This window comes from Ailuropoda melanoleuca, chromosome 2 (assembly GCF_002007445.2).
Source record: "Ailuropoda melanoleuca isolate Jingjing chromosome 2, ASM200744v2, whole genome shotgun sequence".
NCBI lineage: Eukaryota > Metazoa > Chordata > Mammalia > Carnivora > Ursidae > Ailuropoda > Ailuropoda melanoleuca.
The window spans coordinates 709,580-726,937 of record NC_048219.1 but is presented as its reverse complement, the minus strand read 5'-3'; the positions used below and the strand labels follow the sequence as shown (position 1 = coordinate 726,937).

Genomic DNA, 17,358 nt, shown 5'->3' with positions numbered 1-17,358 from the left:
AATGGCTTCCAGCCACAAAGGGGCAGTTCTTGTGCACTGTGTCCATTGCACACTGGCGGTGGCTTTAGTCCACACTGCACTGTCTTGGTTCCGGGCCCCAGGGTGACGGAGGGACCCTTATCTGGAACGTCGCTGGCTCGTGGCAGAGCAGGAGGAGACTCATCAGACCCCTGCACTGACGCTTAAAGATTGTTCCAGAAATGGCACACACTCCTTCCACTGACCTTTCATTGGCGACAGTGGGTCATGGGGTCCCTCAGTGCAACAGGGCAGGGAGGTGTCCCATTTGTGCAGGGAGGACCAGCATAGGGAGGGACAGCCGAACCTGGTGGGTGGTGCCCCACAGCCACACAGCAGGGGTCGAGGTCAAGTTCGCAGGGTCAGATCCTGACGGCAGAACCCACGCGCTGTCGCCATCCTGCCTTCCCCTTCGCCCGATGCCCAGTTCAGCCTCACCCCACGTCCGACGGCATGCATTTCGGCCTCGGAGAACCAGCACCCACGGTGTGCGTGGGGACGCTGAAGTTCGGTTTCCACTTGCCTTTAGTGAAGCAGCTGTGAAGGGCGGTACTCGTCACCCAGGAGGGGCGTGGCAAAGGAACCTGTCGAGGGGAGCCGGCAGAGAACCAATCGGCACAGCAGCTCCCGAGCGCCCAGCTCCAATCCCACTTCTCTCCGACGACTGGAGGGCAAGCCACTTCCCCACGCAACACACGGTTCAGGGGGAACGAGATGGCAACGAAACGAGTTTTGGTCGAGGGCTGCGTGGTTCTGCTCACAGATACACGACTTCCAGAAGCGCCGACTCGAAGCCCAGCGTCAGGGACAGGTTGTTGGTTGGATGGACGAAGAAGGAATGCGTTTCGTCTTCACAGCCCACAACCCGACGGGACAGCTGTTACGAATCCCATTTTGCAGAAGAGGAAGCTGAGGCTCGGGGGAAATGCGCACAGTCGTGTGATAATAACGGCCACCGTTTTGGTCGCCCCTGGCAGTGTGCCATCACGCTGAATGCCCACAGCCCTTCAGGAGGGGGCTGCTGTTGTCCCTTAACTGGCCTGTCATTCAGGCACAATAATAAAACTGCTTCCAGGATAAGAGAAACCATATGAAGTACTAAGCACGGCGGCTGGCGAGAAGGAATTCCTCAGTAAATATTAACCATTTTCCCTCTTGGTCGTCATGCTGTCACGCTATTTACTGAGTTGTTGTCCAAACTCCAACCTCAGCTCAGAGTTCGTGCTCGGGACGACTGCACCGACCTGCCCTTGGTCCCTCAGCCTGCTCCTGATTGCACGGGGGCTGCCCACCTGCCACCGAGGCTGGGCCTGGTGACTCTCTGCACCCTCACAGCAGCCATCCTCAGCCTCACCTAACCCAGGTCACCCCAAATGCTTCCTTTCTGCTCAATTTTATAACTCTGAAAGGTCAAGTCTGGCTGATTCTAGCTATTGCCCCAAGGCCCAGGTCTGTGATGGCAGACACTTCCAGAGGCAGATGGGATCAGATGGTGCGGAGCAGGGAGGGGAAGGGCAGACGGGGGCGATGGAGTCTGGGATTGTATTTGTACTTGTTCTGGGTCCATATGCTCAAAGATATTTTTTGTGCTGCTTCTGCTATTATTATTATTTTTGTCTTTTTATTATTCAAATTGCAACCCTGTTAGGATGGATCCACTGGGTAAGTAGTACGTCCCCCACACTGGGATTTCCCAGCTGGGTTTTAGAAACTTCTCAGCTTCTTAAAACCATCGATGGGCCCAGGGTGACTTTGATACCTTGCTCTGCATGGCAGCATACCCAGCATTGATCCTAGTTTGGGCGTTCATTGAGGCTGGGTGGTCTCAAGGGGTCCCAGCTCTAAAGACCAACCTCTTTCCCCCCAGAACGGCTGAGGCGTCCCGGAAGAAGAAAGAAAACCGAAGGAAATGGAAGCGCTATCTCCTGATAGGCCTGGCAACCGTCGGGGGCGGGACCGTGATTGGTAAGGCCAGCCCGGGTTGGGCCGGGGTGGGGGGGGGGTGAACCTGGGCCAGGGCGGTATGGAGTGAGGGATGATGCCAGGCTCGAAGCTAGAGAGGAGAGAGTAAGGGGGTCAGCTGGGAGGTGGCCCCCAGCACGCACCAGGTGCTCGGTCAGCAGGAAGTGCATTCTTAGAAGCATCCATGGAAGGCAGTGGGCAGCCAGTAGGGGAAGAACCAGGTAGGCCGCATCTTCCCCCCTTTACCTACCATGGGCTGTTTTCCTTGCAGGCGTGACTGGGGGTCTAGCTGCCCCGCTCGTGGCCGCTAGTGCGGCCACAATCATTGGCAGTGCTGGGGCAGCGGCTCTGGGCTCGGTGGCTGGCATCGCTGTCATGACCTCGCTATTCGGGGCGGCTGGAGCTGGCCTGACAGGTAAGGTTCCAAAGGAGTGGTGGCCCAGGGGGGATGTTCAGCCAGGGAGGCCCGACTCTTACAGGGCACACCCAGATTCTCACCCACGGTGGCTCCCCAGGGGACAGAAGAGGACACGGCTCTTCTCACGCTGGGTCCTAGCCCTGCGGGAACTTGTAGCAGGGTTCCTGAGTTTACCAGCATCACGGGGGGAGAGGGGAGTCTAAATCAGGTGCCAGCAGCCCCCCAGTCACACACAGCGATCCCTGTTCCACTCCCCACGTGGGGTCCATCCCTCCCCACATGGAGAATCAGGGTCAGTTTGATCCACTTTTTTGAGAGGAGTGTGTTACATCCATGATATAGGTCTAGAACCAATGTTGTCAGGATGGAGCAGTGAGTTCCAGCCCCAGCTCTGCCATTGGAAGCCAGCCAGCCTTCGGAAGCCTCTTAGCCTTGGCTGTGATTGGGGACAATAATGGCACCTACCTTTAATGACTTAGAAAATGGGACATTTGTCCAGGGGCAGGGCACACAGTTGGCACTCACTGTGAGAGTGTGAGCACAGAGAGCCACTTTGACTAATATTCCTGGGGTCCCCAGTCATCTCCACCCTCATTTTTGTATCTGGGTCTTTAGGATACAAGATGAAGAAGCGTGTCGGGGCCATTGAAGAGTTCACGTTTCTGCCTCTAACAGAAGGCAGGCAGCTGCATGTCACCATCGCCGTCACCGGGTGGCTGGCGTCCGGCAGATACCGTGAGGACCAGGGGCAGAGCAGAGAAGGGTGGGGCGGGGGGAGGTGAGGGAGGTGTTGACTGATCTGGGACTGCTGCTGTAGGACAAACCCTGGTCTAGACTCTTACCTGTGTATACCTCTGGGAGGGGTGAGCCCCATTTTGCAGAGGAGGAAACTGAGGCTCAAGAATTGAGATGACTTCATCCCATACCCGTGCACCCATCCACCTTTCATCTATCCGTTGATCTGTCCACACATCCATCCATACACCCACCCATCCATCAACCATCCATCAACCATCCATCCACCTACCCACCCATCCATCCACACGTCCATCCATCCATCGTCCATCCAACTATCTATCCACCCACCCATCCATCCATCCATCCATCCATCATCATCCACCCACTCACCTATCCACTCGTTCATCTGTCCACCCACTCATCCGTATATCCATCCATCTGTGCATCCATCCATCCATTACCTATCTGTCCATCCAACTATCTATCCATTTGTCCACCTCTCCACCCACCCGTTCATTCACCGATGCATGCATCCATCTATCCACCTATCCACTCAACCATCCATCTACCCATCCATCCATTCACCCATCCGTTCCTCCACCCATTCACCTAGTAATTCATCTGTTGAGCAGTATTTATACGGAGTATCGTACACAGCACACACCAGACACAGCCAGACTCTAGGAATTCAGTGGTGAGCAGCGCCATCACGGCCTCGGCTCCCATGGAACATGTGGTCCAAGACAGAAGACAGACGGTTGAGCAATAATTACAGGGAAGGTTTATGGATGGCACAATACAGCGTGTTTCTGGGGAATGAAGGAAAGGTTCCTGGAGAAAGTGACTTTTAGGCTAAAGTCTGGGGGTTACCTGGGTAAAGAAGGAACAAGAAGTATAAACCAAGCAAAGGAGCAGCATATACCAAGGCCCAGGGGTGCAGACGAAGCACAGGATGGTTGGAAGGGGGAACTAGAAGGCAGGGGTTTTGACAGGGTCAGATCATGCTGGAGCATGTGAGGTGTGGCAAGGAGCTTGAATTTATCCTCAGAGCAAGTGGGAGAGAGCAAAGGACTTTAAGCACATGACTTAAAGTTGAAAGGACATGAAGTAGATGAGAGATCAGTACATCTTGACTGTGTGACCTCAAGCAAATTACTTAACCTCTCTGTGCCTGGGCTGCTTCATTTGTAAAGTAGAATAAATTATCCCTGCCTTTCGAGATATTTGCAAAGTTTGAATTACACAAGCTAACACACGGAAGGCACCTGGTTTCTCATTGACATTCCACAAACATCCGTTCCCTTTGCTGCTCTAATTTGAACGTGTGTTTCGGGGAGATTCTAACCAGGGTGGCATCAAGGACTAACACCGTGGTCCACCCACTGCCTGGTTCACCGCTGCAAGTGCTCAGTGTGAGGCTCAGCAAACAATTCTTCACTGAGAGAGAGAGAGAATGAGAGCGAGCAGGGTGGGTCAGGGAACCCGGAGCATCCCAAGCAGACCCGTGCTGACAGCCTCCTGAGTTTCCAGCTCTCTGGGGTCTGAGGGTAGAAGCCACAGCCCTTCTAAATGACACAGAAGAAAGCGAGTGAGGAAATGTCCAGGCTGTGTGTGGAGGTGTGGTCAGGTGCCAGAGTCTTATTGGTGTGTGATGGTCAGGCCCGGTCCCCACACAGTGGGCCTCTGCTGTTGACTGAGCACCTAGTCCGTGCTTTCCCCGAGTCAGGCGTTTTACCCTCGCAATGGGAACTTGATATCCATCACCTTACAGGATCCTCGCGTCTACCCGCTGAGGTGGGGGCTGTTCCTGTCCTGATCTGGCAGAAGAGGAAGCCCAGAGGGGTCGCCTGAGGTCAGGGGAGGGGCAGATGCAGGATTTGAACCCATGTGTCCTGACCCAAAGTTCATGGGTGTCTCTGTTCACTCCTTCCCCACCACGCTGCGGGCAGGACCGAGACAGGAGGGAAGGCGCAAGAGCAAGTATCTAAGGAATTTGCGATTCTGACCAATCTGGAAAGCAAAATCCTTCCCTTTGTCTTACCCCTGTTTGCTCTGTTGGTCCCAGGTCCAAGGCCAGGTTCAGTGTAGAGGGAGGAAACCCTCTTCAGTGTTCTCCTCCAGCCTGTGCAGCGTGCTCTCCTGGCAAGGGGGACGGTTAAAGAAACGGAGCAAGCTAGATTAAGTTCAGGAGGGAGATAAGGCCCCTTTGCCTGCCTCTGCCAGGAGAGAAGCCTTTGTGTCATTGCACGCTTGCTTCTGTGTGTGATAGAAATAGCTGGACTCTGCAGCCCACCCCGTGGTTACATAGGATGATGCACGATAACGACAACGGCTTTGCCGCCAACCAGGCACTATTCCAAGCATCTCGGGGGCCTTGTTCACTGAGTCCCTCACTCCAGGCCAGGGAGGTGGGCATCATTGTCACCCCCATTTTATAGATAGGGAAACTGAGGTTCATAAGGGCTGCCAGGGCCTGGGGTAGGACTCACCACCATTCTGTCTGGCTCCACAGCCCATGTTCGGGGCCCCAGGTGATACAGTGGGGTACAGTGCTTTACAGCTTATATAATGCAGTGCACGCGACCTCTCACGGGATCCCCGTGACATTCAGGAGTAAGATGTTATCGTTCTGTTCTTATGGATATGGGACCCGAGGGGGCACACCTGGCTGTGAGCCAAGCAACCAGGAAGCTGCCGAGCCAGGACACAGCCCTCCTCACCCTTGCTCTCCCCCACCCCAGCCCCTGCTCTCTACCCCGAGCTGTCGTGGGGCCATGACAGGGTCCCTGCAGAGTGGGGAGCAGCCCCAGGATGGTGCCTGCATCAGCCTCCGGTAGGGATGAGGCCTTTAAGTCGGGCAGGGAGCTGACATCTAGAACCCAAAGCCTCAGGAAAGGTGATGCCATGCGTTCAGTCATGATCATATTTTCATGAGTGTTTACTCCGTTGCCACATCACCGGGCTTCGGGAGTCTAGTCCATGGCAAACAGACTGTGGGGGACATGCATTGAACACACGGGTGCACAACGAACCGTACAATTGCACACTGATGAGAACAGGCAGAAAGGCACGGGGCGGGGGGGTCCAGATTCGGCACCCTGCTGTGCCCTCTTGTCCTGCTCACAGAAAAGTGACTGTGTGATGTGTGCACGTCCCTGTCCCTGCTGACTGAGCTGAGATGGCTCAGTGTCCTCAGCTACGAAGCGGGGCGCATGGTGGCACCCTATTTCAGAGGCCGTGAGAAGATGCAGTGTGTTTCTGGGGGGGCAGAGTGTAAGTGAGAAATTAGGGAGCAGTGGGGCTGGGAAGGAGGCAGGGGCCAGCTCACCCAGGGCCTCAGTGTCATGCCGGAGAGGTGACACCATCCTCACTCAGGGCAGAGGGAGTGGACAGAGCAGGGGCGAGAAGGAGGCAGACGGTCAGGGTTAGACTTCTGTCTGACGTTGGTCACCGTGGTGGTGCTGTCCTCATCCCCCCATTTCTAGTCCCGAAGTGAGAACACTGAAGCTTGGGAGCATTGCGTGACCCAATGAGATCGTGGCCGAGCTGGGCTCAGGTGCCTCTGCCCCAAACTTCTAGATCATTTCCCAGCCCCAGTTTATAGAATGACTTCTCATTAATTCCCAGAGCGAGATGCTCGGTGCAGTGCACGTTCCTATCATCCGTCCTCAGCAGCTGATGCCAGAATGGCTGCAGGGTGAGAGAGAGTAGCACTTCACACACATAGAAGTTCCAACATTTCATTCCTACGACTACGCTATAAAGGGAGTTAAATATTCATCTCCCCGCTGCACACAGAAACACAGTGGGATAGTGGTGTGCCCAGGGTCACCCCGCTACTAGTGAATGCAGAGTTGGGACTCGAACCCCAGCCTGCGGACTCCCAGGGTGGCGCTGAGCTCCGTCGGGTGCTCCGACTCCTCCATTAACAGGAGCCGCTCAGCAGCAGGGGTGGGCCTCTGTCTCCCCACAAGGGCACATGGCCCCCGTCACTGCCTGTCTGGGAAGCTGGGGTGGGGCACCCTCTGTCATAGACAAGAGAGACCCCACCTACCTGTGTTGTCCCCTAGGTACCTTCAGTGCCCCGTGGGCGGCCTTGGCCCGCAGCCGCGAGCAGTACTGCCTGGCCTGGGAAGCTAAGTACCTGATGGAGCTCGGCAATGCCCTGGAGACCATCCTTAGTGGTCTTGCCAACATGGTGGCCCAGGAGGCCCTGAAGTACACAGTGTTGTCCGGTAAGCCCCCCTACCCAGCCCCCCGCCCCACTGCTAGCAGCATACCCACCGTTCCCAGTCCACACTGCTACATATCTTTGCACGTGCAAGGCTCCCAGTGAGCCAGGCACTGTGCTGGGCCTGAGGAACACAGAGAGGTAAAGGCTGCATTCCTGTCCATGAAGTTTATGGTTTTTGTGGGGAGGGGACAGGTAAACAGCCAATCCCATTGTCACACAGCGTATCAATTAGCTATTGCTGCGTAACAAGCAACCCCAAAACCCAGTAGCTTAAATTGTAACAGCGGAGAAGTCGTGAGGCTTCATTTGCCTGATCTTAGCTGGGCCTGCCACACATCTATGGATCAGCTGACTGTCCAGTGATCTAGGCTGGCCTGTCTGGGGCATGAGGGCAACTTGGGTCTGCACCATTTGTCTGCACCCTACCCCTGGGATCAGGGGCTAGCCCACAGCAGCTGTGGAAGTGCCCGAGAGGCTGCACAAAACCGTTTCAAGTCTCACATCGACTCATATCTCGTTGGCCAAAGCAAGTCCCATGGCCAAGCCTGGCGTGGATGGCAGGGCAGGGCTGGGCACTGCTGAGTATGGCACAAAGTGGGGGGACACGGGCTGGAGTGACACATCGAGGCCATCTTTGGAATCCCAGCCATGACAGATGCTTGAACAGAAGGAATCCATGAATCAAAAGTGCACGAGCTTCAGTTTTGTTCATGGCTATTTAGCAGTTTGGCAGCACTTGGAAAACTTACGGGTTCCAAGTTCAAGACTGCGTTCACCTGGGCATCCGTTAGCCAGCCCGTCACTTCCCTAGAACGGCCTCCCTGCGCTGCTTTCTTCACTGATATCCCACCTCCCCAGGCATCGTGGCTGCCCTGACATGGCCAGCCTCACTCCTCACTGTCGCCAATGTCATCGACAACCCATGGGGTGTGTGTCTCCACCGGTCAGCAGAGGTTGGCAAGCACCTGGCCCACATCCTGCTCTCCCGGCAGCAGGTGCGTGGGACTGGCCGTGGGGTGCAGGGCAGGGGCAAGAGGGGAAGTGAGCGAGCAGACTTGTGCACAGACGCCAAGCCCACATGGAGACAGTCTAGTGGCTTTGGGGGGACTGGACAGTCTTCCCTGCCCCTTTGTTCAAGTCACAGATGTATCCCAGGATGGACCAATGAGAATTTGAGACTGTGCATTTCCATCAGGTAGTTAGGAAACACTGAATAATGGACATCTGGGGGGATGGACAAGGCCAGGAGCTGCTTCCTACAAGCATGGAGCTACCATCTGAACGGATCTTCAGTGGTCCAAATACCGTGTATCATGGTCAGGAAGATAAAAGACCATCAGACTTTTAAAATTTGGGGGGAGCTGGGTGGCTCAGTCAGTTAAGCGTCCGGCTCTTGACTTCAGCTCAGATCATGATCTCAAGGTCCTGGGATTGACCCCTTCATCAGGCTCTGTGCTCAGCAGGGAATCTATTTAAGAATTCTCTGTCCCTCTTCCTCTGTCCCTCCCCGTCATGCACATGCTCACGCTCTCTCTCTCTCAAATAAATAAATAAATCTTTATTTGGAAAAAAAAAAAAAAACTTTTAAAAATTTGAATCCAGTACTTACCAGGAAAATGAAACTGCCCTCTTCAAAATAAACTTGAGTAAACGGAGACAGAAGTTTGGGGAAAAGTGTCAGAGGTGACTGTATGGTTAGGATTAGTGTGAGCTGCAAGTGAGAGAAAACCCCGAAGCATAGTGGCTTACACAAGGCGGAAGGCATTTCTCGAGGAGAGGCCAAGGAAGGCAGTCTTGCACTAGAATGCTTGCCATGATGAAGAGGCCCGGTGCCTTCTGGCTTGTTGCTTTGTTGTCCATGGTCTTGACCTTGTGGTCCCAGATGTCAGCACCTGAGCTCCAGCCAGCAGGAAAAAGGAAGGGCCGAAGAAGAAAGAGCAAAGGCCTGGTGGCATTTCCACTGATGTCTCATTGGCCAGACCCTGGTCCTATACCATCCCTACTAGCGCAGAAGCTGGGGAAGGTCGTCTTCCTTCTGCGTGTCAGTGAACCCGGCTGAAGTTGAGCTATGGGAAAAGGAGAGGATGGATATTGAGGGACAACAGCAGTTTCTGCCACAGTGGGTAAACTGCTTGAGAAACCAAACCCCCTATGGGTGCCTGGGTGGCTCAGTCGTTAAGCATCTGCCTTCAGCTCAGGTCATGATCCTGGGGTCCTGGGATCGAGCCCTGCATTGGGCTCCCTGCTCGGCGGGAAGCCTGCTTCTCCTTCTCCCACTCCCCCTGCTTGTGTTCCCTCTCTCGCTGTGTCTCTCTGTCAAATAAATAAAATATTTAAAAAAAAAAGAAAGAAAAGAAAAGAAACCAAACCCCCCTTGGATTTCTGTGTCTTTGCCAGAAGAAATAGAGAAGTTCTGTGCCAGGTTTGACAGTAAGGCAAAGACCAGCAGAGCAGTACTGGCTTAAACAAGGTGGCCGTTTATCTTCTCCCGTGGAACAGCTTGGATGTCAGCATCCAGGGCAATGTGATGTGTCTTCGTTTCCTCATGGCCACAGACTTACAGGCTTCAAACAACACAAATTTATTATTAACTTACAGCTCTGCGGTCAGAAATCTACCATGGGTCTGCAGGGCTGCGTTCCTTACAGACACTCCAGGGAGCATCCGCGGCCCTGCCCTTGCCAGCTGCCAAAGGCCACCTACTTTCTTCGGCTGATAGCCCCCTTCCTCCAGCTTCCAAGCCAGCACTGTGCCACCTGCAAATCTTTCTCTCTGTCCCTTGCTTCTGCCAACATGTCAGCTGTCTGACTGTGACCCTCCTGCCTCCCTGTCTGTCACATAAAGTGGCACTCACAGGGCCCAGGGTTCGGATGGGACCATCCTTGGGGAGGCTGTTACCCTGCCTCCCACATGGGCGGCTTTGCAGTACCAGAAGCCCAGACTCCTTCAGGGTCATGATCACGCGTCCTCAACGTTCAGTGTCTCTTTTGGTCCAAGACAGCTCCGCTGGCATGACCTCCCCATTCCAGACGGTCAGGGGCAGGAAAGCGGAGTGAGGGGCATGGAAGTCACACTGTTGCCTCGCTTCTCATGCCTAGGCCCTCCCTAGCTGCCAGGGAGCCGGAGAGCTGTGCGCCAGCAAAACTCAGGAGTTCTGTTACCAGGGACCAAGGGGGTTGAGCGGGTGGTGGGGGGTAACGAGCAGCTGTCGCACACAGTTCCTGCAGAATTGGGCTGCTGTTTGATCAAGGGTTTCCTGTCGCCGTGGATGGGGGTGGAGGGAGGGAGGGTCGATAACGCATGTACTGGCACAAAAACAAGGAAAAGGAAGAGACTGACAGGACCAGACCGGTCTTTTGGAGCTCCTGTCCCCTCCTTCCATGTAGAGCTGGCACTCCACGTAACTTTCTTCTTCTCAGGAATTGCCTTTCCTACAAGTTCTTTAGTCAGAAGACCGCTCTCCATGTCTAACTTACTACCTTCTCTGATTTAAACCCAATATTTCAGTCCCACCTTCCCATCTAGAAATGGTACAGTTGTCCCCCACGTGTCCTTGCCTGTGTACCCATCATCATACCCAGGGGTACCTTCTGCCTCCTCTCCCTGGCACCCCACTTCACTGTAGTCGTCTGCCACCTGATAGATGAGTCCTGTGCCCTGGGCAAGAAGAGATGGTGGCTGGGTAATGGTTCGAGATGAAAGGGAATTAACCGAGCCAGAGGCTGCCTGTTGGCCCGGAGGAAGCAATTCCAGCGGCAGGTGGGTTCCTGCATGAATGAGGGCCCTGCCTGTCCTGATTAAGACCTCAGAGCTCCGGGACCAACCGGGGGTAGCAGATGCATGATTCACAAAGCGTGAGGCAAGCAGTGAGGAAAGTGCAAGGGCCGTCCTCGTCGGGGCTGATGCTTTGCTAGAACTGGCAAGTATACCCCGGCAGACACCTGTGTCCCGTCTCCCGCAGGGCCGGAGACCTGTCACCTTGATCGGCTTCAGCCTGGGAGCCAGGGTCATCTACTTCTGTCTGCAAGAGATGGCTCAGGAGAAAGGTGAGTCTGGCTTATTGTCACAGAGGAAAACCCTTCCCAAGTTCATCCCCCAGGCAGAGGGTTCTGGGCGGGGGATCACGAGCCTTGTGAATGTGTTCCCAATTCTCGGTGATAGTAGTTAGAAGTTAAAAATAGTTTGAAAATAGACAAAATGGTTGAGTCGCTTGGAAAATGGTTTTATTTTTTCTGTACATAAATTCAAGTGGATGCGAAATGGTCCTATAATAATGACATTGGCCTTGATGTTCTCACGTGTGTCCTTGAGCGAGAGGGAAAGGAGTCGGATGAGAAGTCTGAAATTGAGGTATCGGCAAGGCCACGTTTCCTCTGACGGTCCTAGGGGACGATCCTTCCTTGCCTCTTCCAGCTCCTGGGGGTGGCCGGCAGTCCCTGGCCCTCCTTGGCTTGTAGACGCACCCCTCCATTCTCTGCCGCCATCCTCACGTCATCCTCTCCTTCCTGTCTTCTCTTCTAAGGACAGTGTCGTCGGATTTAGGGCCCCCCCCAATCTAGTATGATCTCATCTCAGGATCCTTGACTTTCTTACATTTGCATAATTCAATTACATCTGAAGATACCTTTTCCAAAGAAGTTCTCATCCACAGGTTCTGGGTTGTCGTACCTTCTGGGGGACCCACCATTCAGGCCATGATAAACACCTCTGGGTGTGTGTCTTGCTGTCCCATGACATGCTTTGAGTGTTGGGGCAGTGGAAAGCTTGAGTGCCATTGCTTGGACCTTGGGTGGGAGAGGTCCCCAGGACAAAGTGCCGGTTTGGGACAGATCTGTCAGTGGGGCATAGCTGGGGGAGGGAGGTGCAGAGCTTGGGGCCCTGGGAGTGGCCCACGATCTGCGGGACCCAGTCTCACCCGTCTCCTGGTGGAACACAGCAGCAGCAGGCCCCTGAGGCAAGAGAAGGAGCTGACTCGGTGACCCCTGGGCCTGGGAGCAGAAAGTAGGAAGCAGAGAGGACCAGAGTTCACCCAGTGGGCTCACGGGATTTCCTGAAACTCTTCTCTGGGCCTTGGCTTCCCAACTTCTGAAATGGAGTTGTAATACCCAGCCTGCGTGCTTGCCTTGGGGTGCCCTGCGTGTAGGATTTCTGTACACTGTAAACCCCATGTTGCCCAAACTCAGCTCCGGGATGTCTGCTTGCAGCTTCTGCTCTCAGAGCTGCTGTCAGCCTGAGGCTAGCCCTGTAGACGGCCTCCGGCCACTCCTCGGTCAGCCCAAGCGTGTGACCTGATTGCTGACCCATTGCCAGCAAGTGAGGAGGGGTGGGAATGTCTGCCCTTGGCTGGACCTGAGGGGGTTGGACGAGTCGGGGCTGACTGGTGTTATCTTCAGCGTTGGCCTCCCCGGAGGGCGTGGGAGAGACTCTGGAGCTTAGGGCCCTGATTCATTCCTGTTTTTTCTATTTTGCTAAAATGTCTCCCCTCTTGGACTGAGGACCAGAGCTGTTTTCCTGGTTGCACAGGTGCAAGGTGGGTGTGCCGTCCTTGGCATTTACCATGGAAGGGCCAAGCCCCTGGGGGTGAGCCCTGTAGAAGGGCCTCACATCTTCTCTGTGTCATTTTGGAGGATCCCGACCCCCACCCCACTCCCTCATAGCTTTCAGCAGCCCCCTTGTCACTTGGTTTTGTCTGTGTCACTAAGCAATGGAGAGGCAACTCTGTCCTATTTCCAGTAGCTTTGGGTACCCTGGGACCACCACGCGGAAGGGCCTGTGGAGCCCGCTTGGAGCTGTGTTCACCAGGAAAATCCAGGCTGGGGTCAGAGGTCAGGCAAAAACCACCCAGGAAGCTGGGCTGAATCTGGGCCTCTGCTGAAGGTGAGTTTCCACTTCCACCATAGAGAACATCGTACTTTCTGTATAAGTTCTCCTAACTAGACATCACCAGAGCAGAGCAAGTCAAAAAGACATCCCTTACCTGCCTTTCCTGCTCTCCCTGGTACAAATAATCCACCTGGGACCTTCTGGCCGGCTGGAAGGAACCCCCTCCCACTGTGTCTCCCCACCCTCAGCTCTTCTCCCCTGCAGTAAAGGGCTCTGTTGAACCGCAGCAGTGCCATTGGCTCCCCCTGCATAATGCCATGTTCTGTGCTCCGACGACTTTGTGCAAATGAAAACTGCACCGTCAGAATCTCTCAGGAAAATTAGGGGGGTGGCATTTCTCATACAGGACACAGGACCTTTGTGAAAAATGTGTGGGTTAGAGAGAGGCAGGATGGGTGTACCAGTGAGCTTTTGCTCCAGTGATGCTGCATAACAAGCATCCCCCCGAAAACTCAGAGGGTTACAGCACCAAGTATTTCCATGCTCAGGCTCTCGTGTGGTTGCTCTAGAACGGGCTCTGTTTCTGGCCATGGGCTAGACGGGCTTGGCCCCCAGGCTGCGGGCTGGGCTCACATCTGCCCCGTGTGCATTCGTCACCGCGGGGTTGAAGGGGCAGCGGCCCCCCAGGGCATGTCCCTCTCAGGGTAGGTCACTAGAGTGCCAGAGCCAAGGCAAACCCACGTGCACATTTTAGACTTCTGGCCCTGCCACATTTACTAATATTCTGTATCGGTTATTCATTGCTGCAAACAACCTCTCCAAACTTAGTGGCTTGAAACAGCAATAACTGGGTATTTCTCATAGTTCTGTGGGTTGGCTAGGAAAAGTTCCTCTCCTCCTCGCGCCCGGGCTCGCTCGTGGGGTGGCGGTCAGAGCTGGAGTGCTTGGAACATGCGAGCTGGCCTCCCTCACTGACTGGCCGCTGGCTGGCATGCCTCAGGCCTCCCCGGCATACCGCGCATCCTCCCCCAGGCTCGCCTGACGTCCTGATGTGGTTCTTTCTGGGCAGCGTCTCAGGTTGGCAGGAGTGAACGCAGCAAGGCCTCTTAAGGCCAGGTTCCAGAACGTATCACTTCCGCCACATTCTGTTGGTCAGTACAAGTCACAAGCAGGATTAGATTCAAGGGACTGGAGGGGAAATCCGATCCCCAGAACAGGAGGAGTGGCAAAGAGTTTTTGGCAATCTTTAATCTCCGCATATTCCCCTGGCCAAAGCAAGTGATGGCCAAGCCCTGGGTGGTCGGGGTGGGGCAGGGCACTCCTCCCACCATGGAGGGGAGGGGAGCAAATATTCGCCATAGGGCAATCCAGACTGTGCCAGAGTAAAGGGAGCCTGGCTTTGCAGTCTTCTGAGACCTGGATCTGAGTCCTGCCTCTGCTTAGCCGGGCTGCTGGGGTGGGGAAGGTCACCTGGCTCCAGAAGCCTCTCAACCCCTATGCTATACCTTGCAGAGGACCTTGACCTTGAACGGCAGGCAGGGGTCATCCAATGGGGCTAAAGGGAAGAGAATTCCAGAGAGTCAGGCCAGCATAGCAAAGGAGGGGTTCTTGGGGTGTCCAGCATTTCTGTAGCCTCGAAAAGGGACCAAGGTGGGACAGCAGGAGATGGTTAGGACAGGAACCTGGCATAAGGTCTCGAATGCCAGGCTAAGCAGCTGGAACTGGTTAGATGCTTAGCCTCTGAATCATGAAGGAAATGACTAGCTGAACGGGTCCTGTGAAGGGAGTCCGAGCTGAGCAGCCCGTCATTCACCCACGTGCCTGTGTGCGTGCGCACAGTCTGACCCTCTCCACCGCTGTCATCTCATGTCATCCTCCCCAGCAGCTCCATCAGGTTGATGCCGGTGTCGTGCCCATTGTACAGATGAGCAGACTGAAATACGGACCTTAGGTACCTTGCCCAAATCACATGGCTAGCGGGTGGCAGAACCAGCAGTCCGACTAGAGGCTGTGAGATTTCCACCCCAACGCCAGACCATCTTTCCAAGCCACTGTTCCCTTCTTGCCTGAGCATCTTTCCCGGCACTGGCGTCACTGCTAACCGCCCGTTTACTCGTCAGCCCTGCCGGCCCACTAACCTAGGAGTGCACAGCCGAACTACCTGGGCAATTCTTTTCCCAAAGCATAAATGCCAGGGCCCGACACGGAAAGGGTCAGTCACCCCCTGTCGTGGCAGTAGCTCCCCTGGGCAGCCGTGATGTGCAGCCCTGGCCAGGAACCACAGCACAGACGGGGGCAGGGGGCACTGCTTCTCTTTCTCATCCCTGCCTCCTGAGCCTGTCACCTGCTCACATCTGGCGTGTACTAGGTACTCAGTGGTCCCGTGATACGTGAACCAAAGAGCAATGAGCCCCACCGCGCGTCGGGGGCAGGGGTCTGCAACTCGGCCTCCCCCACTCTTGGAGCTCCTTGCAGGGAAGGACCATGTCCTGCTCAGCAGCTCCACGTGGAGGGGCGATCTCTCCAAAGCTAGGCCTCAGAGCACAGATGCTCGTAAGTTTTGTAGGAGAAAGGGAGGCCTTTTTATGTTGGTAGCGTAGCTCGTCTGCATTCTTTGAGAAAACTTCTGAGTTTTATTTTTATTTATTTATTTGAAAGATTTTATTTATTTGAGACACAGCATGAAAGAGAGAACATGAGCGGGGAAGGGGGGAGTAAGGGCAGAGGCAGAGGGAGAAGCAGACTCCCTGCTGAGCAGGGAGCCCAACACAGGGCTGGGTCCCAGGACCCTGAGATCATGACCTGAGCCAGAGGCAGAGGCTTAACTGACTGAGCCACCCAGGCGCCCCTGAACAAGTCTTTATTCCTGATCGTTCTGATCATTTCCCCTCGTTAATAACGTCCCATCCCACCCTATATCCGGACGGGAGGCGAGAGGGCTCTGGTAACCCTCTGCCTTGACCTTGGTCATGGACACTCCAGGGGGTCTGTCCCTGGTCAGCCCTGGCTTATTCCCAGAGTAGCGGCAGCTGCGTGCACCTCAGTGGCGACGTGGCCTGTGGCCTGTCAGTCTCAGACAGATGGCTTCCCCCGAGCCCGGGGTGTGCAGGCTGCTTCATGCCCTTGGCCTTCTCAGCAACTCCACCTGGAGGGGCGATCTCTCCAAAGCTAGGGCTCAGAGCCATTTATAACCACACTCCTCCCCCATGTCCCTTTCTCTTTCTGGAGAGTAAGTGAGGGAACTCCTGATGGCTCCCAGAAGTGGGAAACTGAGAACAAAACACACCAACCTGCAAAGGGGAGCTGAAAGGTCCTGAATCTGGAGGACATGACTCCTCGACAGCCTTGGGGGGGCGGGGGCGGGTGGAGGGAGCAGACAGGGACTCTAGCAGCATCTTGCGGGCCAAACTTCCTTAACCCGCAGCAGAAAGTAAAACAGAAACACAGACGCACACATGCTCACAAAATACGCACCTGCTCACACACGTGCGTGTTTACACACACGGACTCCAGGGAGGCCCTCAAAGCCCATCTGTGCAGCCCTCTTACCAGCAATCCAGCAAGCCCCTGGCCTCCGGGGCTCCACAACCTGCCATCCGGTCCCCAGCCATTCAGCAGTCGCGTGTCTGATTCTTGATTTCGGCTCAGGTCCTGATCTCAGGGTCATGAGATCGAGACCTGCCTTGGGCTCCGTCCTCAGCTCAGAGTCTGTTTAAGACTCTCTCTCTCGCTCTCTCTCTGCCCCTTCCCCCCACCCCATGTGGGTGCGCTCTCTCTAAAATAAGTAAATCTTTTTTAAGAAATAATAGTACCTCAGCGAGGCGGTTGTGGGGTTAAACACAACAGCGTGCGTAAAATGCCAGCCCGGGGGAGCCCCATTCGTACTATGCAAGGGCCCGTCCGAGGAAGTACCGCCCGCACCGCGGACCTAGCCGAGGAACAGCTGGCCTCTGATTTCGGCGCCCACCTTCTCCCCTCTTCTCCACAGCGCCTTCCCACAGCGGGCCTTGTGTGACTGACGGGGCATCTTCAAGTCCCCAGCTGGCCGGGATCGTGAATGAATTCTTCCGCCTCGGCCTGGGGCTGCTGCCTCACGTCGAATTCCTTGCAGCGTGGCTGTCTGGCTTCCTGCAGCCCTGCTTGCTTAACACCCAGTTCATCTGCA

At 55.1% G+C, this 17,358-nt stretch overlaps 1 protein-coding gene across 16 annotated transcripts in view; it reads left to right on the top strand.

Moving 5' to 3' along the window:
* TMCO4 (transmembrane and coiled-coil domains 4) overlaps positions 1–17,358 on the top strand; it is an 89,988-nt gene that overhangs the window by 37,948 nt on the left and 34,682 nt on the right. For 10 of the 16 annotated variants that reach the window (XM_034645445.1, XM_034645425.1, XM_034645422.1 and 7 more), the window contains 6 exons: positions 1,886–1,983; positions 2,252–2,395; positions 3,014–3,133; positions 7,207–7,371; positions 8,229–8,365; positions 11,332–11,416. In XM_034645445.1, the coding sequence (XP_034501336.1) occupies positions 1,886–1,983; positions 2,252–2,395; positions 3,014–3,133; positions 7,207–7,371; positions 8,229–8,365; positions 11,332–11,416 (749 nt within the window). Of the gene's footprint in view, positions 1–1,885; positions 1,984–2,251; positions 2,396–3,013; positions 3,134–7,206; positions 7,372–8,228; positions 8,366–11,331; positions 11,417–13,106; positions 15,859–17,358 lie in introns of those variants that run through there. The other 6 variants (XR_004621324.1, XM_034645474.1, XM_034645481.1 and 3 more) reach the window with 3 other exon arrangements.